General features: G+C 44.7%; 1 protein-coding gene across 3 annotated transcripts in view; it reads left to right on the forward strand.

Annotated features, from left to right (window-relative positions):
• The window catches only part of SASH1 (SAM and SH3 domain containing 1), a 212430-nt gene that overhangs the window by 46567 nt on the left and 139821 nt on the right, over positions 1 to 26042 (forward strand). For all 3 annotated transcript variants that reach the window (XM_003255856.3, XM_030809810.1, XM_030809811.1), the window contains exon 2: positions 4425 to 4553. In XM_003255856.3, the coding sequence (XP_003255904.1) occupies positions 4425 to 4553 (129 nt within the window). The remainder of the gene's footprint in view (positions 1 to 4424; positions 4554 to 26042) is intronic.

Consider the following 26042-nt stretch of genomic DNA (forward strand, 5'->3'; position numbering starts at 1 on the left):
ATAGCATCACATTCCTGAGACCAAGACAACTCCAAAGAGCCCAGGATCTTCCAGGGGCCCCGGTTGTGATAGGGATCAGGCCTATAACTCATAAAAATGGGCTTTCAGGTTAAGTTGCTCCCCTTTGCCCTCAAACTGACACACAAAAGGGAGCTCCTTTGTCTTTGTCAGTATAGGCTGGGGAAAGGAGCTAAGGAACTAGGAGAGGCTTCACGGTGAACAGGGATGGTGAGCACTTTGTTTCTTTGAAGTATCGGCAAACAAACATCCCTAGGTAAATCAGGGAGGATGCCCTGGTGCTGAAGATAGCCCAGCTCCCTCTGTCCTGGGAACTACCTGGGTGCTTGCTTGCTTGCTCTCTCTCTTTCTTGCTTGCTTTCTCTCTCTCTCCTTTCTTTCTTTTTTTTTTTTTGAGATGGAATTTTGCTCTCGTTGCCCAGGCTAGAGTGCAGTGGCGCAATCTCGGCTCACTGCAACCTCCGCCTTCCGGTTTTAAGCGATTCTCCTGCCTCAGGCTCCAAAGTAGCTGGGACTACAGGCACCCGCCAGCACGTCCAGCTAATTTTTTTTGTATTTTTAGTAGAGACGGAGTTTCACCATGTTGGTCAGGCTGGTCTCAAACTGCTGACCTCATGATCCACCTGCCTCCCAAAGTGCTGGGATTACAGGCGTGAGCCACCGCACGCAGCCCTCCTTTCTTCTCTTCTCTTCTCTTCTCTTCTCTTCTCTTCTCTTCTCTTCTCTTCTCTTCCCTTCCTCCCTTCCCTTCCCTTCCTTCCCTTCCTTCCCTTCCCTTCCCTTCCTTCTCTTCTCTTCCTTCTCTTCCTTCTCTTCCTTCCCTCTCCTCTCCTCTCCTTCCTCTCCTGTCCTTCTTTCTCTCTCCTTCCTTCCTTCCTTCCTTCCTTCTTCCTTCGGCATCCTTAGTAAATTATTTCTTTTCTTTCCATTCTTTCTTTTCTTTTCTTTCTTTCTTTGACAGAGTTTCACTCTGCTGCCCTGGCCAGGTTGGAGTGCAATAGTGCGATCTCTGCTCACTGCAACCTTTGCCTCCCAGGCTCAGGTGATTCTCCTGCTTCAGCCTCCTGAGTAGCTGGGATTATAGGCGCTCACTAACACGCCCTGCTAATTTTTTTTTTTTTTTTTTTTTTTTTTTTTTTTTGAGACAGAGTTTCACTCTTGTTGCCCAGGCTGGAGTGCAATGGCACAATCTTGGCTCAACACAACTTCCAACTCCCGGGTTCAAGTGATTCTCCTGCCTCAGCCTCCCGAGTAGCTGGGATTACAGGCATGCACCACCACGCCCAGCTAATTTTGTATTTTTAGTAGAGACAGGGTTTCTCCATATTGGTGAGGCTGGTCTCGAACTCCTGACCACAGGTGATCCGCCCGCCTCAGCCTCCCAAAGTACTAGGATTACAGGCGTGAGCCACTGCGCCTGGCTCTGTTTTTAGAAGGGGCGGGGTTTCACCATGTTGGCCAGGCTGGTTTCGAACTCCTGTCCTCAAATTATCTGCCTGCCTTGGCCTTCCAGAGTGCTGGCATTACAGGTGTGAGCCAGGCACCTGGCCCCAGGTGCTTGAATAGCTGAGGCAGCTGTGGCATCGAGCCCTTGCCTCCCAGGGGATGGCGCTTTGCTCTCCTAGTCACAGCTGTCAGGAGCTGGTGGTCAGAACCCATGCCCCCATGGGAGCTGCTCTTCTGCCCTCCTTCTATCTTAAAGTTTCCTCCAGGAGTTCCCTCAGTTCTCTTGGGGGTGTGTGTTGATGGGGTTACCGGGGATGCATGGGAGAAGGCCTGCTTCGTGCCTCCAGGAGGAACTGCTTGTTGCTCTCTGGGTCCTCTCAGGCCCCTACTGCATGGAGGATGTGGAGACCGCAGGTAAAGGGGACTGAAAGGCTGGTACATTTGGGGTTTATATTGTAGGATGGGTGATGGGGCATGGAAGGATCTCAGTGCGAGAGACTCCATCAGATCTTTTAGCAAGGTCATTTGGGTGGCAGGTTGGGCAAGGTTGGGCCATCCGGAGGCTGTAGATGGAATTGGTCAAGTTGTGACCCTGGGGCATGTGTGGTTGAGTTGCAGTGTGTCGGAGGATCCTTGGGATCCTAATATCAGTTTATCATGCCGCATTTTAGGAACCCCACCTTAATATATTCTGTCCTGGCTCCCTCTTCTTTCAAGACAGATTCTGGGTTTTTGTTTTGTGTTTGAGATGGAGTCTCACTCTGTCATCCAGGTTGAAGTACAGTGGTGCAATCTCAGCCCACTGCAACCACTGCCTCCTGATTTCAGGCAATTCTTGTGCTTCAGCCTCCTGAGTAGTTGGAATTACAGGCGTGCGCCACCATGCCCAGCTTATTTTTGTGTTTTTAGTAGAGATGGGGTTTCACCATGTTGGCCAGGCTGGTCTCAAACTCCTGACCTCAGGTGATCCACCCCCCCCCAACCGCCCCACTGCCCTTGGCCTCCCAAAGTGCTGGGATTACAGGCGTGAGCCACCGTGCCCAGCCCAGGTTCTGTTTTCAGGCAGTTTTCTTTCCTGGAGGCAGTACAGCAGAGGCCAGGAGGCTGAGCACCACGGTGCATGTCCTCAGAGGGGCATCAGCAGATTCCGTCTTGACCTTTGTTATTTTTCCACTGGACACTTGACAATAGACAACATTTTGAAGAGGAGGGGGTCTCCCATAACTTGCCTGCTGTGTCAATCCAGGCTGTGGGCTCAGACAGACAAGACTGATTGTACTGAAGGAGTGACTTTTGTCCAGACACATTCAAAGATCTCATTGGCCTTAGAAGAGTCCTTCTTGTCTCCACACTGTGCTAGGAACTTCGAGGCCATCAGCTCAAATACAGAACATGTTATTGGTGGGGAAGCAAGGAGCCTTTCTGAAGCGTCATTTTTTTCCCGTTTCTGTTTCTCCTCTCCCTTGGTTCTGTAAAATCAGTGAATGCAGAAGCAGGGTAGAGATGATCCTTGCTCTGCCCCAGCCTCCTGACCAGGGTGTAGGTCTTTAGCAGAAAGGCTTTGGGAGAAATCCAACTCCCAAGCCCCGCTTGCATCTAAGCCTGCTTTGCAGTGTTAGGTGTGTGTTGCTATGGGCAGTGCACCAACATTAAATAACTGAAGGGGTTGGCTAGCAGTCTGTAAAGTGGAAAATGTGTGTGTGGCTTTAGGTGGTCTAAAAGTCGTATTTTCCCTGGTTGTCTTGGTAAAGTCATTTATTTATACCAAAGAGCAGAATGTTGGGAGGTTAAAAAAAAGAGCCTGGAGGAGAGGTCTTTCTGAATGAACGGATAGAAGAAATGGCATAATTTACAAATGTACAAGGCATTTCTGTCATTCTCCCTGTATGTATTCAGGTGTGTATTTAGGAACCCATTGCTCTAAAAGAAGACTATAGTGTGGAACATGATCTTGCAGCGAGTGTTACACTGCGAGAAATTTTTAGCACTTACTACCTGCCGGGTGGACTACATGAGCCGGCTAAGGTCTAAGCGCTTCACACGTGTTACTCCAGTAGTCCTCACTGAAGTAGGTACTGTGATTATTCAGTGTTCCTTGGAGGTTAAGAGACGTGCCTAAGGCCACTTAACCAGTACCAGGCACTATGGAGCTGGGTGGAAACTCAGAATGAGCTCTAGAGCAATTACGTGGCACTTGCCTTGGGGAAGAAACAAGTGACATGTTTACTTATTTATGCAGGTGAATTTGTAACATGTACTCTTGCACCTGGACTTGGAATGCCTAGTGCATAATGAGTCTAATGAATAATATGAATATTAATGACCATAATAATGAATATTAATGAACACTAATGACTAATGAATAAAAAGATTTTCCACTTTTCTGAGGGTCTCCTGAGAGGTGCAGTGAGATTTGTCCCAGATGCAGTTCTCTGTCAGTTCCTGAATTCTCAGGCTCCCATCAGAATCCCTGGGAGAGGGGTCCTGACATCTCTTTTATGAGCTTCCCAGGAGGTGGTGGTGCAGGCCAGGGGCCACACTGGGCATTAGGAGCCTCTTCCTCACACGGTGCCTTTGCTGAAGGTGCTTCCTTGGTGGTTCCTGTCTTAGCCCTGCTAGGCAGGCAGAGAGATGGGGGTTGAAGACTCTGGCGTTGGCACCAGACCATCCCAGGTTGGACACCTGGCTTCTGTGCTTCTTAGTCCCAGGATTTGTGGGCAGTCGCTGAACTTCTTTGAGCTCCTGTTTACCCATCAATATAAGTGGGGAAAAAACAGGCCCCTGTCAGAGGGCTGTCCTGAGGAGCAGGAGATTCTGCATGTAAAACAAACTGGCACTTGATGTTTCCCGCTTAAATACCGGCCTTTATTACCATAAACTCTGCACAGAGGGGGGTCCAATGGCTGTGGGCTTTTCCAGGGTGGACTGACCTGACCGCCTTTGTTTTTCCACCCCTTCAGGACGGTTCACTGGGAAACATCGATGACCTGGCACAGCAGTATGCAGATTATTACAACACCTGTTTCTCCGACGTGTGCGAGAGGATGGAGGAGCTACGGAAACGGCGGGTTTCCCAGGACCTGGAAGTGGTGAGTGGGGGTCCTGGGAATATGCTTCTGTGAGAAGAGCTGCTCCAATTTGGGCTTCTCCTTGGTCCTTGTACCACTGCTAGCGCTTCCTGGGGTATCAATCTGTAGGCTGCTGCACCAGTGTGGGGTAGAAAGTTCAGGTCCCTAAAAGACTGGCCCGGTTCTGCCACAGATATCAAACTGAGTGGGTGTTGGCTGGAGCAATAGGATCGAACCTTTGCATTCATTAAAAGAATAGATTTTTATTTTTATTTGTTTACTTAAGGGAAAAGTATGTTTTTACTATTCACCAGTGTATACTACATTTTTTATTGACTCTAAGCCCAAAGGGTGTCTAGGCTAATTTTTTTTCCACCTTTCGTTCCTTTTTTCTTTTCTTCTCTTTTTCTTTTCTTCTTTTGGAAAGCAACATAAAATTTAAAGGAACAATAAATCACCCATAGTCTCTCATCTAGCAATAATCACATTGGTGTTTTAGCAGGTATCCTTCCAGTGTTTTTGTGGGCATTTAAAAATCAGCAAAACTAGTCCACCACTAAAGACACTCTTTCTTTTTTTTTTTTTTTTTTTTGAGATGGAGTTTTGCTCTTGTCCCCCAGGCTGGAGTGCAATGGTGTGATCTTGGCTCACCGCAACTTCCATCTCCCGGGTTCAAGTGATTGTCCTGCCTCAGCCTCCCGAGTGGCTGAGATTACAAGCATGTGCCACCAAGCCCAGCTAATTTTGTATTTTTAGTAGAGACGGGGTTTCTCCATGTTGGTCAGGCCGGTCTCGAACTCCCAACCTCAGGTGATCCACCCACGTTGGCCTCCCAGAGTGTTGGGATTACAGGCGTGAGCTACTGCGCCTGGCCTAAAGACACTTTCATAAAAAAAAAAAAAAAAAAAATGAGTGAAACAATGCTGTATCTATATATTTAAAAAAAACTTCTTCGTTTATTACTTAACATTTTATTGTAGTCATATTCCCTGTCCTTGAGACTTCTTTGTCATCACCATCTTTCATGGCTATATTCTCCTCTCAGGTGCATTGAAATAAATTTGGCTGTTTGTGGAAACCTTTATGTGTATAATCAGTGGCACATTTGGACTTGTATGTGATAAACAGTAACTAAATAGCATAGGTGCTACATATAAAATTTGTATGTATACCAGTAGTTCAAAATTGTATATTTGCTATAAAATATCATGAAAGCATCTGCATTTCTCAGTTTAAATATCTTACTATTGGATTCACTTTAGTTCCGTGCCTTTCAAATAGTTTTATTTCATTATGCCAACCTCAGGACCTCCTCAAGAAGTGGGGTTGAGGCAGAAGAAAATGTTCAGCCCTCTGTATCTCCTCATCCAGACCTGTTCCTTTTGAGCCATCTCATATGGTGGGGGCTGCATGGATATGTTTTAAGTAACAGAGTTCCTCTGCCTTTAAAAAAATATTTGAAAACAGCCGGGAGCGGTGGCTCACACCTGTAATCCCAGCACTTTGGGAGGCCGAGGCAGGTGGATCACTTGAGGTCGGGAGTTTGAGACCAGCCTGACCAACATGGAGAAGCCTCGTCTCTACTAAAAAAATATAAAATAAGCCGGGCGTAGTGGCAGATGCCTCTAATCCCGGCTACTTGGGAGGCTGAGGCAGGAGAATCGTTTGAAACTGGGAGGCGGAGGTGGCGGTGAGCCGAGATCGTGCCATTGTACTACAGCCTGGGCAACAAGAGTGAAACTCTGTCTCAAAAAAAAAAAAAAAAAAATTTGAAAACTGCTGATTCAATTGAATCCTTATTTATCTTCCTACCACCTCCTGTTTATCTACTTAGGGTGAGCACACACAAAAAAATAATTAAGTAACTAATTTAGAACTAATTAGGAACAGAGAATTCTTTTGTTAATAATTATTTTTATGTTACATACAAGGGTTCTGTGATTCCTCTCATATAAGGGACCCAGCAAGTGGTTGGGTACCACTGCCCTATATTCTGTAACTGAATGTAATCTGTTTCCACGGTAAGACTATGGTGTTCTTATTACTCTTACTTCTTTTCTTAACCAAGTAAAGATTCCTTGGATCAGGCGTAACATTGTATCATGACTGCCAAATATTAATTGATTCTCTTTTTTTTATGTTCACCAATTTAGTAGTGGCAGGGATGGGAGTTAAAGTTGACTGAGGCTGAGAAGTGTCATCCAGGGGCTGACAGCCATCACCACGGGAGCCTGACGCCTTGGCCCAGGTGGGCGGCAGTGTTGTCAAGGGCTTCTTTCTTTTAACTTTGTTCCTTGACATGTGTGAATGCTGGGGTTATTTCCTCCTTTTGAAGAAAGTAACTTTATGTGTCAAAAGACTCCCACACTCTTAAAATTCATTAGGCTCTCCTGTTGGAGCATAGTTAATGAAAAAATACTTTCATTTTGGCAAGATTACCACAGGACAACTTAAATATTGCATAATGCCCTGAATTCTTGAATGTTTCAATTTTTTTTTTTTTTTTTTTGAGATGGAGTTTCCCTCCTGTTGCCCAGGCTGGAGTGCCGTGGCATGATCTCGGCTCACTGCAACCTCCGCCTCCTGGGTTCAAGTGATTCTTCTGCCTCAGCCTTCTGAGTAGCTGGGATTACAGGCGCCCACCACCATGCCCGGCTAATTTTGTATTTTTTTTTTTTTTTTTTTTTTAATAGAGACAGGGTTTCTCCATGTTGGTCAGGCTGGTCTCAAACTCCTGACCTTGGGTGATCTGCCCACGTCGGCCTCCCAAAGTGCTGGGATTACAGGTGTGAGCCACCGCATCCGGCCAGAATGTTGCAATTCTTGCCTCAAATGATAGTCTGGTAGGACTCCGTGGCCTCCTCAGACATTTTACTGTGCTTGAGGAAATGATTGCTGTGAACTGGTGAAGACAGACCACTGACAACACTAAACTGCTCTTCTCAGGATTCTAGCTGGTTAGGAGTTGGGGTTACCATCATCATCCCATGGTGTTTAGGAACTTTGGAAGGCAGCTGCCCATCAGTGGGATAAATAACCTCTTTCTCATTCAAACAGATGGGGCTAATTTGGCGTGCTCTGTTCTAAAACAGCAGAAGACAGTCTGGGGGGAAAAAAACACCACATGAGCTTAATTAGTTCCCATCAAAGGTGCAAGAATTTGGTGGTGGGTAAAATTGATGGGAGCTGATTCAAGCCAGGCTGGAAGCATGACTGTTCATTCTTTAAATTGTAGTTAGCAAGTAAGACCCCAAATTGGCATATTCAGATTCTCTCTTTCTCTCCTTTTTTTTTTTTTTGAGACAGAGTTTTGCTCTTGTTGCCCAGGGTGGAGTGCAATGTCATGGTCTCAGCTCACTGCAACCTCTGCCTCCCGGGTTTAAGCAGTTCTCTTGCCTCATCCTCCCAAGCAGCTGGGATTACAGGTGCCCGCTACCATGCCTGGCTAGTTTTTATATTTTTAGTAGAGATAGGGTTTTACCATGTTGGCTAGGGTGGCCTCGAACTCCCGACCTCAGATGATCCACCCGCCTTGGCCTCCCAAAGTGCTGGGATTACAGGCGTGAGTCACTGCGCTCAGCCTTCAGATTCTCTTTCTATGAAATTCCAGACAAGTTGCAGTGGAAAAGGGAAATTCTAAAACTGGCAAGGATCGGGTTTAGGTGCTGGATGTTTCCTGTGTCACTCACATGGCTCCAAAGTCTAGATGTCCATGTTAGATGTGTTTTGAGGCTAGTCATCATTTAGGCTATGACACAACACTGTTAACCTACTGAAAGTTCCCTCTCACAGTGCTTAACAGTTTTGACTCCTGATGGGAACTCATTTCCTTGAAAAGCTGTGACTTCCAGTCTGTCATGTTCCCTTTTATTGCATCAGAATTTTACATATATTTCTAATCTTTCAATTCTGCCTTCAGACAAGTAAACAATATGCCTTGCCTCCTGGCTGCTTGGTTGGCACAACTTCAGGTCTGAGGACCTGCAGCTTAATAATTTTTTTCTTTCTTTCTCTCTTTCTCTCTCTTTCTTTCTTTCTTTTTTGAGATGGAGTTTCGCTTTTGTTGTCCAGGCTGGTGTGCATTGGCGCAATCTCAGGTCACTGCAACTTAACGCCTCCTGGATTCAAGCGATTCTCTTGCATTAGCCTCCCAAATAGCTGGAATTACAGGTGTGTGCCACCACTCCCCAGCTAATTTTTTGTGTTTAGTAGAGTCGGGGTTTCCCCATGTTGGTCAGGCTGGTCTCAAATTCCTGATCTCAGGTGATCTACCCGCCTCGGCTTCCCAAAGAGCTGGGATTATAGGCATGAGCCACTGCGACTGGCCAGTTTCTTTCTGTTTGTCAGCAGCCCTGTCAAAGCTGAATGCAAGATGGCTTTGAGACGAAATAATCTGTTAAAAGCAGAAGAGGAAATACGCAGTAACATATTAGAAGCCTCAAACATTTTATAGGGAAAAAGTAGCATTAGATTTGTTGTGTCTGCTCTAGAAAAAGTCATTTTAGAAGACCGCCTTGAGGACGGAGAATTTTGGGTGATGGGTTGAATTGGTTTATGGCTTTGTTTCATTCTAAATCTTCTGGGTGAATTTTGGAGATTGAAGAAATAGTCTACAGATAGAATACTTAGATATTTGTGTTTGGCTTTAAAAAGTCAAAAAATGCATTGTCCTTAAGAGCTAATTATGTATCAACTGGAGAACAAACAAAACAAAAGGACACTCAGCCCACAGAGTTGCTTGACTTAACCCTGAAAAATAAAAGGTTTTGATAATTATGTTAGTAATTAACTTTCTGGACTGGATGTCAAGCTCTTTCTCTAGGACTTAATCACCCGGATCCTGACTGGAATAATGCATTTGATAAAGTGTCTTTGGGGCCAGTTAGTTTTGGTGAAGACAACAGAGAGTACAGATGGGTAAAAATTCAACAATATAAACAGAGATTATGACTCACATTTATAACTATGGTGAGAGTTTTTATTTAGCACCAAATGGGCCCTTCAGGAATGGTGTGTTTGGACCATAGCCTTTCCCTCTGCTGGGGATTGGGACATTAGTGCTTGTGAACAGCAGGGAAGTTGCCCATATCTCTCCACATTTGGCAAAATCCCTGGGCACCATGTGTTTTTTTGGCTGGGAGAAGCTGCAATCAGAAATGCTAGTAGCTTTCCAAGTCCATAATGGCCCAACCCGAATGATGCTAAGTCTGACATCTGTCAAAGTGACACTGTGGTCAGGAAAGGAACACATTCAAGGTGGCCTCTTATTACTGGCAGTATCAGCTTCCTCAGCATCTTTGAGGTGGGATCTGTGTGGGTATTGGCAGAAAACAAGTTTGTGCAGTTGTTGATGTGGCACGGAGCTGACAGAGAAGTCCCTACCCCCAGCAGCACTCTGTTGATGATGACATACTCATCAGCAACTGAAGCCTGGCCCAGCTTCTGTGCCAATTTGTTGTCATGACTGTATGAATACAAGGAAAAGGGAGCCCAGGTGGAGATGCACTGAGGTCTTTAAGGACCGGGAATGTCAATAAAAATATTGCATATTGTAACTGTGAAAGGTCATAGTAGGACCATTGCTGGACGGGTGCAGTGGCTCACACCTGTAATCCCAGCACTTTGGGAGGCCAAGGCGGGCAGATCACTTGAGGTCAAGAGTTCAAGACCAGCCTGGCTAACGTGGTGAAACCCCATCTCTACCAAAAATACAAAATTAGCCAGATCTGGTGGTGTGCACCTATAATCCCAGCTACTTGGGAGGCTGAGAAAGGAGCTTCACTTGAACCTCGGAGGCGAGGTTGCAGTGAGTCGAGATCATGCAGTGGCACTTTACTCCAGCCTGGGTGCCAGAGCGAGACTTCATCTCAAAAAAAAAAAAAAAAAAAGAGAACCATTGTTAATGGTGTAGGAATGACTTATCATTTCTTGGAATTTCAATAACTTAAACCTTCCAAATATAGTTCTGGATTAAGACAGAGGCAGTAAGAGTAGTGTCCATTGTGACCAGTGCTAATTGTCAGAGCCTCCTTTGACTGTACCACCCCCTCTCCAAGCTGGAGCAAGAGCCCTTACCCGGGCTTGTTGCAGTAAGCAACAGGGTGTAAGAAACATTGATGGGAAGAGGCTGAGGGAGTCACAGACTTGGTTCAAATTCTGGCTCTTTTACTTACCTGGCAAGTGGGGTGACCTCTCCTGGCCTCAGTTTCCCAATTTATAAAATGAGAGTAAAGTATCTCAAAGTTATTAGCGGCTTAAATGAAAAAAATTGCTGTCCTCATAAGTGACTGTAACTGTTGATTTCTTTCTGTTCCTTTCTATTCCGAGTTGAAAAATCCCTGCAGTAATGCTGAAGAGTATCCATTACTTGTACTTCATTAATATTTATTCAAGTGAGTGCAGGGACTTTTTTATAGCTTTTTATGTTGGAAATGTGAACATCTATAAAGATCATAATATCGTGAACATCCTGGGCCTGTTTCCCGGCATCCACAGCCAGCAGCATCCTGCCATCGTTTCATCTTCACACCCCACTCACACTTCATGATTACTATGTTTTTTAAAAGTTTGTTTTGGCCTGGCATGGTGGCTCGTGTCTGTAATCCCAGCACTTTGGGAGGCTGAGGCACATGGATCACCTGAGGTCAGGAGTTTGAAACCAGCTTGTCCAACATGGTGAAACCCTGTCTCTACTAAAAATACAAAAAAAAATTTAGCCAGGTGTGGTGGCGGGCACCTGTAGTCCCAGCTACTTGGGAGGCTGAAGCAGGAGAATCGCTTGAACACTGGAGGTGGAGGTTGCAGTGAGCCGAGATCGCACCACTGCGCTCCAGCCTGGGTGACAGAGTGAGACTCCGTCTCAAAAAAAAAAATTTGTTTTGAGGTATAACTTATATACATCTAAACGCACAAATGTCAGTTGTGTAACTTCATCCAATGAATGTACCCACGTCACCCACAGCCCAGCATGACAGAGAACACATTCAGCACCTGCAGAGTTGCTTCCTGTCCCTTCCAGTGGGTCCTGCCTGGTTTGAGGGCAGGGATTTTTGTGGGTCTGTTTTGGTCACTACTGTACCCTTGCGTAGAGAACAGTGCATGGCACATAATAGGTGCCCAATAAGTATTTGTTGAATTCATTCATGTGTGTAAATATTTAACTGAGCATTTAAATATATTTGAAATATTTAATGAGCATTGAGTCTGTTACGTGGGATTTTGCCTTTCCAGAATCACAGACAAAATATGTATTCCCTGCCCACAAAGAGGCCACAGTTAGTAGGGGTGTGGGGCAAGTAACTACTCTTACCGTGCTGTGCAGGAGCACAGACGAGGGTCCCTGACGACTCCTTAGAGGAAGTGATGACCCAGGCTTCCCAATCAGAAGGCACAGGAAAGACTGACCTGGTTGAGGGAGGTGTGGACCGTGGGGAGTTACTTCAGAGAGAGGTCACAGTTTCATCCAAGGCCAAAAATGGAGGGAGGGGTAAATGTGGCTAGAAACTATGGTATAAACGATGTGAGGGAAAAACAGAGGCAGGCTGTTCTTTCACAGGTCCTTGGATTATTAATGACATAAAAGATAAAGTAGAATATTCCGATTCATTGCTATTCACAGGGCGAAACAGAATAAATTGCCATTTTGCAATCGTTGACCGCTGGGCCAAGGTGAATTTGTTCTTGCTTTGCATCTAGCTTCACGCAGACATGTGCACATAGTCCGGTCTTGTGGGTTTTTGTTTGGTTTCATTGACTGCTCTTCTTTTGTTATTTGCTACAGACAGCAAAGCATGTGGGAAACAGGTTTCCTGTTGTACATTTGAGCTTCCTGGATATTCAAGAAAATGACCAGGAAAGTGAGATTCTGCCCAGCTCAGTCTACAAGGTCACCATTGTTTTTAAGGAACACAGGTCTGCCCCCAGAGCATAGAAACACAGAAGACTTATGTCGTCCCTGAATTCTTATTCTCATCCCCATAGGATAAGAATGAGAACTGTGCCGCACACTATCCTGAGTTATCCTGCTGAAGCCCCGTTGTTTCTCTAAATGGCATTTGTTTTTGTTCTGTTTCCTTTTGTCTTCGCTTACATTATTTGCTAGCTTTGGGCTACAGTTGATTTGAAGATTGTGATCAGTATCTGTGGGCATTAGATGGTGAGTCTGAACTCCATTCTGCTGTGGGATTCACACACTTGATGTCAAATACACTGAGGCATTATATCTTAAGCCAGATGGTAATACAGTTCTGTGCTCTGGCCTCTCTCAGACAAAGTCACATTTGTAATCAAATGCCCCATTCCAATTTAGTCAGCATTTTTTGCACATGGCACTGTGTGAACGTGGACATCAACAGAGCTCTTGGTGCCAGATTTGATCTTGGCATTCTATACCTTTGGTAATTAAGAAGGTTTTTTTATTAACCCTGCAGTCAGTTCAGGTGTTTCCAACCTTACACTTAGGCACTAGACACCTTTGCAGACTGTTTGTGCACTTATGGAAACTGCCGGCTTGGCTGTGTTGTGCATGACAGTCTAAGAGTAGAGAGGGCTTCAGATTTTTCAAATGTGCATCAACAATTTCAGCTTTTTTTTTTTTTTTTTTGAGTTTCACTCTTGTCTGCCAGGCTGGTGTTCAGTGGCGTGATCTCGGCTCACTGGAACCTCCACCTCCTGGGTTCAAGTGATTCTCCTGCCTCAGTCTCCCAAGTAGTTGGGATTACAGGTGCCCGCCACCAAACCCGGCTAATTTTTGTATTTTTAGTAGAGATGAGGTTTCACCATGTTGGCTAGGCTGGTCTCGAACTCCTGACCTCAGGTGAGCCACCCGCCTCAGCCTCCCAAAGTGCTAGGATTACAGAATTTCAGCTTCTTTTTCTCTTGCTCCTGAACATTTAGAAATGGTTTTTTGTTTGCTTGCTTTAATAAAAAGTAGTACCCCCAAGGGATTAAACACCAAACTAGCATACTACTTAAATACTAGTACTTGCCAAAAAGGAAAAAGTCTGAGCTTTGTTGTTTCCATTTGCGTACAACAGACAGCATTCCTAAATGTTAAGGAAATTGACACTAACTGGGAAGAAGTTAGGAACTCAGGTAAAAGTGGCCACTTTGATGGCAGAACCTAGCAGGTAGCCAGGGCTTGGCCAGGGCTTGGGAGGGAAAGGAGTATCCCTGTTTTTGGAGTCAGGACCATTCAGGGGGTGAATGAGGCCCAGGCCGGGTGCCTTTTTGGAGCCTGGAATATTAAAACCAGGATGCCAAAATTGTAGTGTGATCTCAGTCTTTACATTTGACAATTATATACATTTTTAACATGGAAGATTACAGTGTAATTTATTTAGGCTAATCAGAAGCTAATTATAGGCTATTTAAAAATATTAATTTGTAGCACACTAGAGGCAGTATGATCTTGAAGTGAGACAAAATGTAAAGGAGTGCAGTGAATGTTTGCTTATTTCCAGGCCCTCAGAGTGGGTTTCTGTAGCTGTATCTATGTCATTTAGCGATGATGTCAACAGTTTACATTTGAGACGGTAGGAGATGACTGAGTGGTCCAAGCCAAGTGGCCCACCTATTCTGTAGAACCCTGCATGGGGCCTGAGGCAGGTTGGTATCTGGAATGGAATTAGCCAGACACCTACAGGGCCCAGCCTGGAAGTCAGCTGAGGCAGGGCCCCGAGCCTATGCTGGTGTTATCACACACCACACCTGACGTTGTCCTCCTGACGCGTGCAGTCATATTTTAGACTGATCTCTCACCACAGCTCCTGTGCACCGAAATGACTAACAGTAGAAAGAACTGAGCTCTGGGCTGGGCGTGGTGGCTCATGCCTGTAATCCCAGCACTTTGGGAGGCAGAGGCAGGTGGATCCTTTGAGTCTAGGAGTTTGAGACCAGCCTGGGTAACATGGCAAAACCCTGTCTCTACAAAAAAAAATACAAAAATAAACAGGGCGTGGTGGCACACATCTGTTGTCCCAGCCACTGGGAAGGCTGAAGTGGGAGGATCACTTAAACGCGGGAAGTTGAGGCCGCAGTGAGCCACGATAGCGCCACTACACGGCAGCCTGGGCGACACAGTGAGACTTTGTCTGGGGGAAAACAAAAGAGAATTAAGCTCTGAGCTCTGGATCACCGTGTATATCAGTGGGAGGTTTCTCTCGTTCCCTCTCATTGGAAGGCCACTGCCCCTATTCCAGCAGTATGTTTGCATTTGGGATTGTCTTTTCTTTAGGTTTGGAAGTTTTAAGAATTTTAAGTTGAAGAAAACAAGATGGTAAAATGTTGAGCAAATTTGTCTGGTGATGGCCAGGCGTGGTGGCTCATGACTGTAATCCCAGCACTTTGGGAGGCCAAGGCTGGTGGATCGCTTGAGCTTAGGAGTTTGAGAATGGCCTGGGCAACATGGTGAAATCCCACCTCTACCACAAACACCCAAGAAACCAAAACCAGCTGGGAATGGTGGTGCATGCCTGTAGTCACAGCTACTTCAGAGGTTAAGGTGGGAGGATGGCTCAAGCTTAGGAGGCAGAGGTTGCAGTGAGCCGAGACTGCACCACTGCAATTCAACCTGGGCAACAGAGTGAGACCCTGTCTCAAAAAAAAAAAAATTGATGTGGTCACATCAGTTATCCTGACATTTCAACTATTCACTATCAGGAAGGACACAAACTCGCTCATGGGGTAACTTTGGAAAATACATCTCAATATACCCCAGAGCACAGCTCATGCCTTTCCTTTAGTGTTTCACTGCACTTCTCAAAAAAGAAAATTAGGTTGTTGCTTTTTTTTCTCCCTTGATAGGTCAATCTGTGTATTAGAAATGGAGGCTTAATTTACCACCTCTAGAATGGTATTAAGAATCTAGGTTCACAACCCAAATGTCCAACAACAATAGACTGGATTAAGAAAATGTGGCACATATACACCATGGAATACTATGCAGCCATAAAAAATGATGAGTTCGTGTCCTTTGTAGGGACATGGATGAAACTGGAAAACATCATTCTCGGTAAACTATCGCAAGGACAAAAAACCAAACACCGCATGTTCTCACTCATAGGTGGGAATTGAACAATGAGAACTCATGGACACAGGAAGGGGAACATCACACTCCGGGGACTGTTGTGGGGTGGGGGGGGGTGGGGAGGGACAGCATTAGGAGATATACCTAATGCTAAATGACGAGTTAATGGGTGCAGCAAAACAACATGGCACATGGATACATATGTAACAAACCTGCACATTGTGCACATGTACCCTAAAACCTGAAGTATACTAAAAAAAAAAAAAAAAGTGAAAAAAAAAAAAAAGAATCTAGGTTCAAGAGTAAGCCACCGCTCCTGTCTCTGGCCATTCTGAGACCTGCACATAAGTAATTTATGTATAAGGGATAGTTTGAGAGACTGGAGCAATTATTTAGAATATGAAGATGTTCTAAATTTGTGCTACAGCAATGCCCTCCATCTCATGGGCCCCAGCAGAAGCTGATGAAACTTAATCAAAAATAAATCAAGAGCAAGTCCAAACCAAATTGGAAGCACATCATGAATATTCCTGAACATCTGGATGTGTGTGTGGGGAGTGTATGTTATTTTTTTAATGTGTGCAACAGCAGAGACATGATTTCTTAACAAAGATGCCAAAAGGAAGACAGATTTTCATCTGTGATTTCAAAGGGTATCTTTGTTTGTATGTGTATGTCCTTTCTCCCTAGGGTGTGGGTTTCTTTTCTCCAAGATATTCCTTTGATCTCTCATCTTTTGGGATCTGTTTGGGTATTTTATCTGAATTCTTCACTGGAGTCAGTCACTTGATTCATGAAGATTAAACATTTCCTTCTAAAGGAGAATTTTAACTGAAGGGAAGTTTTACTATTTAATATTTTTTTGAATCTTTTCAATGCCAGTGATGTGATAATTATCAATTAAGCAATTCTGCATCATTGATCGTCAGTTTCACTTCACACGTCTAAACCTCAGGGTACTTTATCTGCCTTGCTACCTAAAGTACTGCCAAGAACTAAAGAGGAAAAACCAAAGTATGGGAAGGCGGTAATAACAACCATGCTGATAATTATCACAAAAATGACTTTGTTTGTTTGTTTTTTTGTTTAAGAGTCTTGCTGTCACCCAGGCTGGAGTGCAGTGGTGCGATCTCAGCTCACTGCAACCTCTGCCTCCTGGGTTTAAGCGATTCTCCTGCCTCAGCCTCCCAAGTAGCTAGGATTACAGGCGTGTGTCACCATGCCCTACTTTTTTTGTATTTTTAGTAGAGACAGGGTTTTGTCATTTTGGCCAGGCTGGTCTCAAACATCTGACCTCAAATGATCCACCTGCCTTGGCCTCCCAAAGTGCTGGGATTACAGGGATGAGCACTGTGGCCAGCCAAAAATGACTTTTTTTTTTTTTTTTTTTTTGAGACAGAGTCTCGCTCTGTCACCCAGGCTGGAATGCAGTGGCACGATCTTGGCTCACTGCAAGCTCTGCCTCCTGGGTTCACACCATTCCCCTGCCTCCAGAGTAGCTGGGACTACAGGCACCGCCACCACGCCTGGCTAATTTTTTCTATTTTTTAGTAGAGATGGGGTTTCACCGTGTTAGCCAGGATGGTCTAGATCTCCTGGCTTCGTGATCTGCCTGTCTCGGCCTCCCAAAATGCTGGGATTACAGATGTGAGCCACCGCACCCAGCCCAAAAATGACATTTTAAAAAGCACATTAGAGTTGATGAGACATCTACATCTATTATCCTGTTTAGTTGTTGTAATAACCGTGTGAGGTGGATATTAGTTATCTGGTGATTAGGTTGGGCAGAGGCAGAAACCAGTTCTCTGAAAGTACCACCTGGTGGGGAAGACCCAGGCTGCGCCACACTCCAGCTTGGACCCGCTGAGGTGTGGGGAAGACCCAGGCTGTGCCACACTCCAGCCTGGACCCCGCTGAGGTGTGGGGAAGACCCAGGCTGCGCCACACTCCAGCCTGGACCCCACTGAGAGGTGCCACAGTTCCAAGACTGACCGATGGGGAAGACGATGCCCTCTGTTCAGTTGTTGTCTAGGCTGAATAAGATAACGTTCCTATATGTAGCACTTGGCGTAGTTCCTGGGTACATGCTAGAGCTCAATGAATACTTATCATAGATATTATTATTTATAGTAGAGATATTCATTATAAAGTTAGCACTTGTTAAAAGTTGGACATCTAGTAAGTATCAGAGATGAGATTTAAAACCAGGAGGCCAATGCCCAATCCTCCCCGGCCACTCCCTAACTTTGCATTTTCTTCTCTAGAGTCTCCTCAGAGCCTTCTGGAAGAATCAGTTTGTGTTGACTTGATTTACAGATTAGTTTATGTCCTTGAGTAATATAATATCAAAATGCAATATTATAAAGCATGATATAATATAGAGTATTAATATAAAAAATATATATATATATTTTAAGAGATGAGGTCTCACTATTTTGCCTGGTCTGGCCTCAAACTCTTGGCCTCAAGTGATCCTCCTACCTAGGCCTCCCAAAGTGCTGGGATTACAGGCATGAGCCACTGTGCCCAGCCAAAAGTAATTTTTGCTATACAATTACAACATGCATTCATTGTAAAAAAAATTGAATAAAAATTCCAAAGTAGAATTGTAACGTCTCTTAATACCCAGTTCCCAAAGATAACAATTGTTAACAGCTGGATTTTTGTTTTGTTTTGAGACAAAGTTTTGCTCTTGTTGCCTAGGCTGGAGTGCAATGGCTCAATCTCAGCTCACCACAACCTCTTCCTCCTGGGTGCAAGTGATTCTCCCTGCCTCAGCCTCCTAAGTAGCTGGGATGCCAGGTGCCTGCCACCATGCCTGGCTGATTTTTGTATTTTTAGTAGAGATGGGGCTTTGCTATGTTGGCCAGGCCGGTCTTGAACTCCTGACCACAGGTGATCCACCCGCCTCGACCTCCCAAAGTGCTGGGATTACAGGCGTGAGCCACCGCAGCCCGCCTTCCCATAGTGTTTTTTTAAAATGAGTTTTTTAATTGGGATATAATTCATATACCATAATTTTCACCCTTTTAAGTGTACAATTCAGTGATTTTTAGTACCTTTATTCCTAATTCCAAAATTCCATAGTACTTTGAATGCTGTTACACCTTTCTATAGTGAGTATGTTGTCCATTACTGTATCTCTATGGCCAGAACAATCCCCTGAATATAGTAGAGGAGGAATAAATTTTTGTGGGATGAATGAATGACAGTACCTATGCATTCTGGGGATATTTGCATTCCTAGACTCATAAAGTGAGGCTTTCTTATTACACTCTTGGGTTTTAAAAATAAGCATAAATATTTAATAAGAAAAATCTTTTAAGCAAGAAAGTTTTGAAAGTATAATTCTGGAAAAGAAATGCCTTTATTACAGAATGAACCTGCTGGCTAATAAAAACATAAAATATGTTAACAAGTTCAGACTTCTAATTAGAGGAGGAAAGGCTCCCAATTAAAGTGTATTTGATAAGACAAAAGTCTTTCATGCTGTAAAGTTTGCTTATGTAAACCTATTTTTAAAATATGGTTCTAAGGGATAGGCTGTTGTCTTAAAATGGGTATACAAATGTAAACGTCCAGGATCCACTGAGGATAAACTACATAAAAACCAGTACAATAGAAAAAAAAATGTGCTTGGCACTTCACTCCTTTCTAAACTGACTTACCACCCACCCCCAGCCCATCCCTGCTCCGCCCAACCCCTACCACCTGCCCCACCCCCAGCCCATCCCTGCTCCGCCCCAACCCCTACCACCTGCCCCACCCCCCCCCCCCCCCCCCCCCCCCCCCCCCCCCCCCCCCCCCCCCCCCCCCCCCCCCCCCCAGCCCATCCCTGCTCCACCCCAACCCCTACCACCTGCCCCACCCCCAGCCCAGCACCACAGCCTCCCACACCCTCACCCCTGTCCCAGTTCCATCCCAGCCATATCATACCCTCATCCCAACCCCAGCCCCACTCCCACCACCCACTCCCCCCAAGCCCAGTCCCCTGCCCCAGCCCCACCATTCCCCTCTCCCAGCCCATGCCCCACCCCAGCCTCACCCTCATCCCAGTCCCCAGTCCCCTTCCAACACCCCACCCCAGCCCCAGCCCAGGCTATGGTTGCTGGTACTTTCTGCTCAGTTGGCCTTTCTGTTCATCTGATAGGGAACTGTCCAAGACAGCAGCAACTTTTGTGTTTTTGTTTAACACAGCTGAGTGTATTGTGTAGTGGCAAGGAGCTGCAGAATAGCAGAGAGGAAAAAATAATAATGCAGTGTTGGAAGCAGAGTGGAACCAAGCTAGCTCATCACAGTCTAGGAAGAGATTGTTGATTCTGCTCGCAGAGCGGCTTGACTGAAAGCTAGAACTTACTGCTCAAACCGGCGGTGCTCCTGCCTTCTGCCTCTTGCCTCTGCTTCCCTCTTCCATTTCCTCTTCCTACTCCACACCCTGGACATGGGGTGATTCTGTGCCTTTCTTAGGCCTGACTCTCTCCCAGCTCTGCCCACCTAGGCATCCCCTCCTGCCTGTGATCACCTCTGTATGCATGTATGTGTGTGCCAGTGAGAATATTAGCAAATAATAGTTGCCAGGAGAAGTGGAAAAGAGAGAGAAGGAGGAGCAGGAAGAAAGGAGAATAGAAAGCTCCCCTCCGACCCTTGTCCCTTCTTCCTTCCCTCCTTGACTAGGGGGGTTTTGTTGAAAGGCGCAGAAGAAAACAGAAAGTTCTGCCCTGTTCCCACTGCATTCTACTCCAGGCTCAGATTAGCAGGGCTGAGAATGAAGATACCAAGGAACTACGCTGGCAGCCTGCTCCTTCTCCCTTTCCATCTGTTCCTCTGCACAGCCCTACCTCACTCCTGCGAGCCTTCTTCCTTGCTACCTCTGGCCTTTGTTCCCTCCTCATATTGCCTGGCTCTCCATCCACCTAGAGCCCATCCTCACTCTTGGGTCCTCACCGCCTCTACCACCCAGATGAAAATGGCCACTAGTAACGACTCTAGGCTGAGGCCGCATGCACTCACTCTTTCCCTCTGTGAAGTGGATTCATCTTAGAAACCCCAGCTGGACCCCGACTCCATTTTCCCATAGAAACTTGTTATGCCTGGTGGGTAAGTTCTGTACTTCTGTATCCCAGCACATCATGAGAAAAGCTGCACTTACTGGTTTGACCTAGGAATGTGTCTTCTTTTGCTAACTTTAAAGTGCAATTTGGTACTTAGAAAAAAAAAATCAGAAATCGACAATGTAATCTTTGGACTCCAATTCTTGTGCTGGAAGTGGCTTCCATGGTAAAATAAAACTTAGAGACATTTTCTGCAGGCAGAGATGTGCCCTGTGCCTATGCCATACTGATTTCAGAATTGGGCAGGGCAGGGCTGTAGAACAGGTCAGATGGGCATTCTTCTCATTGCTGGGTGCCAGTCACCTGCCCTGACCCCAGGAGATGACAATTTTGAACACAAGCCAGCATTTTAGTCAGATTTGAATTTATTCAGCAATCTGCTTGTTTTTGTTTTTGCTTGTTTGTTTTGGCTGGTCACAGGAATCTCAAAGAATACCTCTGAAGGACTTCATTTGGGGGCCCAGTGTGAACATTGCTGATACGAGTGAAATCTATTTCTGAGCTGCAAGAGATTAAAAAAAAAAAAAGTCATAGATAAAAGCAGTTGGCATATGTTTAATGTTATTTTAATCTGTTGCATTATGTGAAATAGTGTTACAGTTTGCATACAGATTCCTAACTGCCAGTGTTCAAACTTAGAACAGTGTCCTCTCCATCAGCACCCAGCAGAAAAGACAGCCAACATATGCCTATCACCTTCTACAACAGCCTGTGGGGGATCATGGAGCGTAGATGCAGAATGCTGGGCTTGGGGATCCAGGTAAGCAAGACAGGGTCTGGCCCCAAGAGACAGGTGAAGCAAAGTGCCAAGTACAGGGATGACAGTGAATGCAGGGAGGAGCAGAGAGAATCAGGCTCTCCAAGGGAGGAGCAGAGAGAATCAGGCGCTCCAAAGGAGGAGCAGAGAGAATCAGGCGCTCCAAGGGAGGAGCAGAGAGAATCAGGTGCTCTAAGGGAGGAGCAGAGAGAATCAGGCTCTCCAAGAGAGGAGCAGGGAGAATCAGGCTCTCCAAGGGTCTAGGAAGGCCTTGTCCATGGCAGGAGTGGTATGGAGGAGGGTGGAACTTTTTAAGTTGAGTTTATCTTTTATTATTTTAGTTTTTTAAAAAAATTATTTTAAAAAATTATAGTAAAATATACATTACATAAAATTTACCATCCTAACTGATTTTGAGTTACAGTTCAGTGACAGTATAATCACATGTTGTTCCACCATCACCACCAACCATCCACAGAACTCTTTCCGTCCTGCAAAGCTGAAACCCTGTACCTATTAAACGACTCCCTATTTCCCCTCCTCACATCTCCTGGCAGCCACCATTCTACTTTTGTCTCTATGAATTTGGCCATTCGCAATACCTCCTATAAGTGGAATTATACAGTATTTGTCCTTTTGTGACTGTTTTTTTTCCACTTAGCATTATGCCCTCAGCATCCATCTGTCTTGTAGCATGTGGCAGAATCTTCTTCCCTTTTGAGGCTGAATAATATGTCCTTGTCTCATATACCACATTTTGTTTATTTATCCACCAACAGCCAGTTGGGTTGCTTCCATCATTTTTCTATTGTGAGTAATGCTGCTTTGAACATGAGTGTACAAATATCTCTTCAAATCCCTGCTTTCATTTCTTTTGGGAATATGCCTAGAGGTGGAACTGCTGGATGATCTGGCAGTTCTACTTTTAATTTTTTTGTTTTTGTTTTTGTTTTGAGACGGAGTCTTGCTCTGTCACTCTGGCTGGAGTGCAGTGGCGCAATCTCGGCTCACTGCAACCTCTGCCGCCTGAGTTGAAGCAATTCTCTTGTCTCAACCTCCCGAGTAGTTGGGACTACAGGCGTGCACCACCACACCCGGCTAATTTTTGTATTTTTGGTAGAGATGGGGTTTCACCATGTTAGCCAGGCTGGTCTCAAACTCCCCACCTCGGGTGATCCACCCGCCTTGGCCTCCCAAAGTGCTGGGATTACAGGCGTGAGTCACTGCACCTGCTACTTTTAATTTTTTGAGGAACCTCCATACTGGCTATGCCATTTTACATTCCTACCAGTAGGGAACAGGGGTTCTAATTTCTCGTCATCCTTGCTAACACTTTTTTTTTCCTTTTCGATAATAACTATCCTAATGGACATAAAATGGTATCTCATTATGGTTTTGATTTGCATTTTCCTAATATTAGTGATGTTGGGCGTCTTTTTTCTTTCTTTTTTTTTTTTTTTTTTTGAGACAGAATCTCGCTGTGTCGCTGCAACCTCCGACTCCTGGGTTCAAGCAATTCTCCTGCCTCAGCCTCCCAAGTAGCAGGGACTACAGGTGCCTGCCACCATGCCTGGCTAATTTTTGTATTTTTAGTAGAGATGTGGTTTCCCTATTTTGGCCAGGTTGGTCTTGAACTCCTGACCTTGCGATCCTCCTGCCTCGGCCTCCCAGAGTGCTGGGATTACAGGCGTGAGCCACCACGCCCAGCACATCTTTTCATATACTTATTAGCCATTTGTGTATTTTCTTTGGAGAAATGTCTGTACAAGTCTTTCCCCGTTTATGAGTTCGATTGTTTATTTCAATCCAACTCAATGGATAAAAGAAGTTTATTTCAATCCAACTCCGTGTATAAAGTTCTTTATACATTCTGGATATGAATATCTTATCAGATACACGATTTGCAAATATTTTCTTCCCTTCTCTGGGTTGCCTTTCACTGTTGATCGTGTCCTTTGATGCACAAATGTTTTCATAATTCTGATGGAGTTCACTTTATTCTTTCTTTGTTGCCTATGCTTTTGGTGTCATATCCACTGAAATCATTGCCAAACCCAGTGTTGTGAGCCTTTCTCACTATGTTGTCTTCTAAGAGTTTTATACTTTTACGTCTTACGTTTAGGCCTTTGATCCATTTTGAGTTAATATTTGCATATGGTGTAAGGTGCCCCCTTATTTTCATTATCTTGCAGTTTATACATTGTCACATAAATTGAAGTGATTTGCTATGGAGATAAACAGCCCCTGCCTCCTTCCCACCACCTTTTTTGCCCGCTACACTTGTCACTCGGCTACATTCACCTGCTATGCTTGTCACTCCACCCTGCTGTAATGCCACTTTCTCTGCAGTCTCTTCTTGGTTCCCCAAGCTAAGTGGCTCTTGCCCTTATGTATCTGCATTGCAGTTTTATGATACTTCTCATGTCGTGTCTGTGCTTTCCTACCATGCATTATTATTCATGTGCTTGTCTCATCTCTTCTGCCAAATTCTAAGCATCTGGATGGCTGGGTTTAAGTTGCATCTCTGTGTCCTTCAAACCATATGCTATAGTGCCTTGTGCCTCACGGTGACTTGTATTTTGCAGAAGCTCAACAGATACTAACTGGATATCCAATTATAAAGAGTCGTAAATAGATGGTATTATATGATTAACAATATTAAATGTAGAAGTAGATTCAGTTCCTGCGTAAATCAACTCTCAAATTCAGTTTTGTTTTCTTGAAAGTGTCTGAAATACTCTGAAAACTGCCATCCATGTCGCTAAGGCAAGAGAGGAGAGGCTGTTTTATACCAGTACCACCTCAGGGCTATGTAAGAAATTTCTTACCTGAGTGACTTCAAGATTGTCATTAAAAACTGCAATGCATATTTTAAGTCAGACAACAGAAGGAGATTTTCTTGTGTTTTTGATAAACGTGAACGGCTGGAGGCAGTCACAAAGCATGTATCAAGTGACCAATTCTGGGTGTGGTGGTTCACACCTCTAATCCCAGCATTCGGGGAGGCCTAGGTGGGCAGATCACGAGGTCAGGAGTTCGAGACCAGCCTGGCCAACAGGGTGAAACCCCATCTCTACTAAAAATGCAAATATTAGCAGAGCGTGGTGGCATGTGGTGGCACGTGTCTGTAATCCCAGCTACTCAGAAGGCTGAGTCAGGCAGATCGCTTGAACTGGGGAGGCAGAGGCGAGGCTGCAGTGAGCCGAGATTGCACCACTGCACTCCAGCCTGGGCAACAGAGCAAGACTCCATCTCAAACAAACAAACAACAAAAAAGGAGAATAACTTTCACCCCAGACTATGAGGGAACATGCTCTTATCTTGACACAAATTTGAATTCTTCTTAAAATAGAAGGTGTGAGGGTACCTGTGCAAGAGGGACATTTAACTAGGGTGTTTTCCAGAGCAGTCCTGTTGAGCCCTCCCCGTAAGAAACTGCTGAAATGTTGGGGTGGCTGTATGTTTTTGTTATAAGGAAAAGGTAACATTTGTGGAAGGCAGTACTTCACAGCGATACATTTAATGGTTGCATATTCAAATCTCAAAAGAGATTACTAGTAATCTAGAGCAGATGTTTCTTATCCCAGAAAGTTCTTAAAGTTCTCAGAATTAGTTTTCTTGAGACAAGAGCCATGTTTTCCTGTAAACCAATGAATCATAATTTTTAGGATTACATTTTCCTATAGGACAAGCCTAATTATAAGTTGCACTTAAAGTGACATTCCGTAGTAAACAGAAACTTCATAAGGAAATAAACAACCATGCTGCATTAGATATGAGTGTACAATGTAAGGTGGGTTAGTTGTAAGGAGGACCTCACTGTGAACTAACACGCTGTAGTGCCGCAAGCTACCCAGTAGTAGAATATAAAAACTTTGCTCACACATCTGTGATAGACATAAAAGGTGGCCGGGCACAGTGGCTCACGCCTGTAATCCCAGCACTTTGGGAGGCTGAGACAGGCGGATCACCTGAAGTCAGGAGTTCGAGACCAGCCTGACCAACATGGCGAAACCCTATCTCTACTAAAAATACAAAATTAGCTGGGTATGGTGGCGCATGCCTGTAGTCCTAGCTACGCGCGAGGCTGAGGCAGGAGAATTGCTTGAACCCGGGAGGCAGAGATTGAGGTGAGCTGAGATCGCACCATTGCATTCCAGCCTGGGTGCCTGCAACAAGAGCGAAACTCCGTCTCCAAAAAAAAAAAAAAAAAAAAAAAGGCCTTCCAGGTCTGTATTTTTGTTTTATCTACTTCATTAGTTCTAGTTACATATATAATTCTGTGATTCAATCAGTCACTAAATATTGATTGAGCCTTACAGGTACCCTAGGGACCAAGAGAAATACAATATAAAAATATTTCCCCAGTAAACATATGCACATAACATAGGAGACAAGATTTATGGAGTTCAGTCTTATGCAATTATATCCAGTCAACATATATTGAATCCTCAGCATGTACAAGGCTGTATCTAAACTTTATAAAAGAAAACGGAAATGCCATTTGGCCTTTTAGTAATTGTCTTTGTAAAATTTGATGAATTTTTATTTTTATTTTATTTATTATTATTATTATTATTTTTTGAGATAGAGTTTTATTCTATTGCCCAGGCTGG

Source organism: Nomascus leucogenys, chromosome 3, assembly GCF_006542625.1.
Source record: "Nomascus leucogenys isolate Asia chromosome 3, Asia_NLE_v1, whole genome shotgun sequence".
Taxonomy (NCBI): domain Eukaryota; kingdom Metazoa; phylum Chordata; class Mammalia; order Primates; family Hylobatidae; genus Nomascus; species Nomascus leucogenys.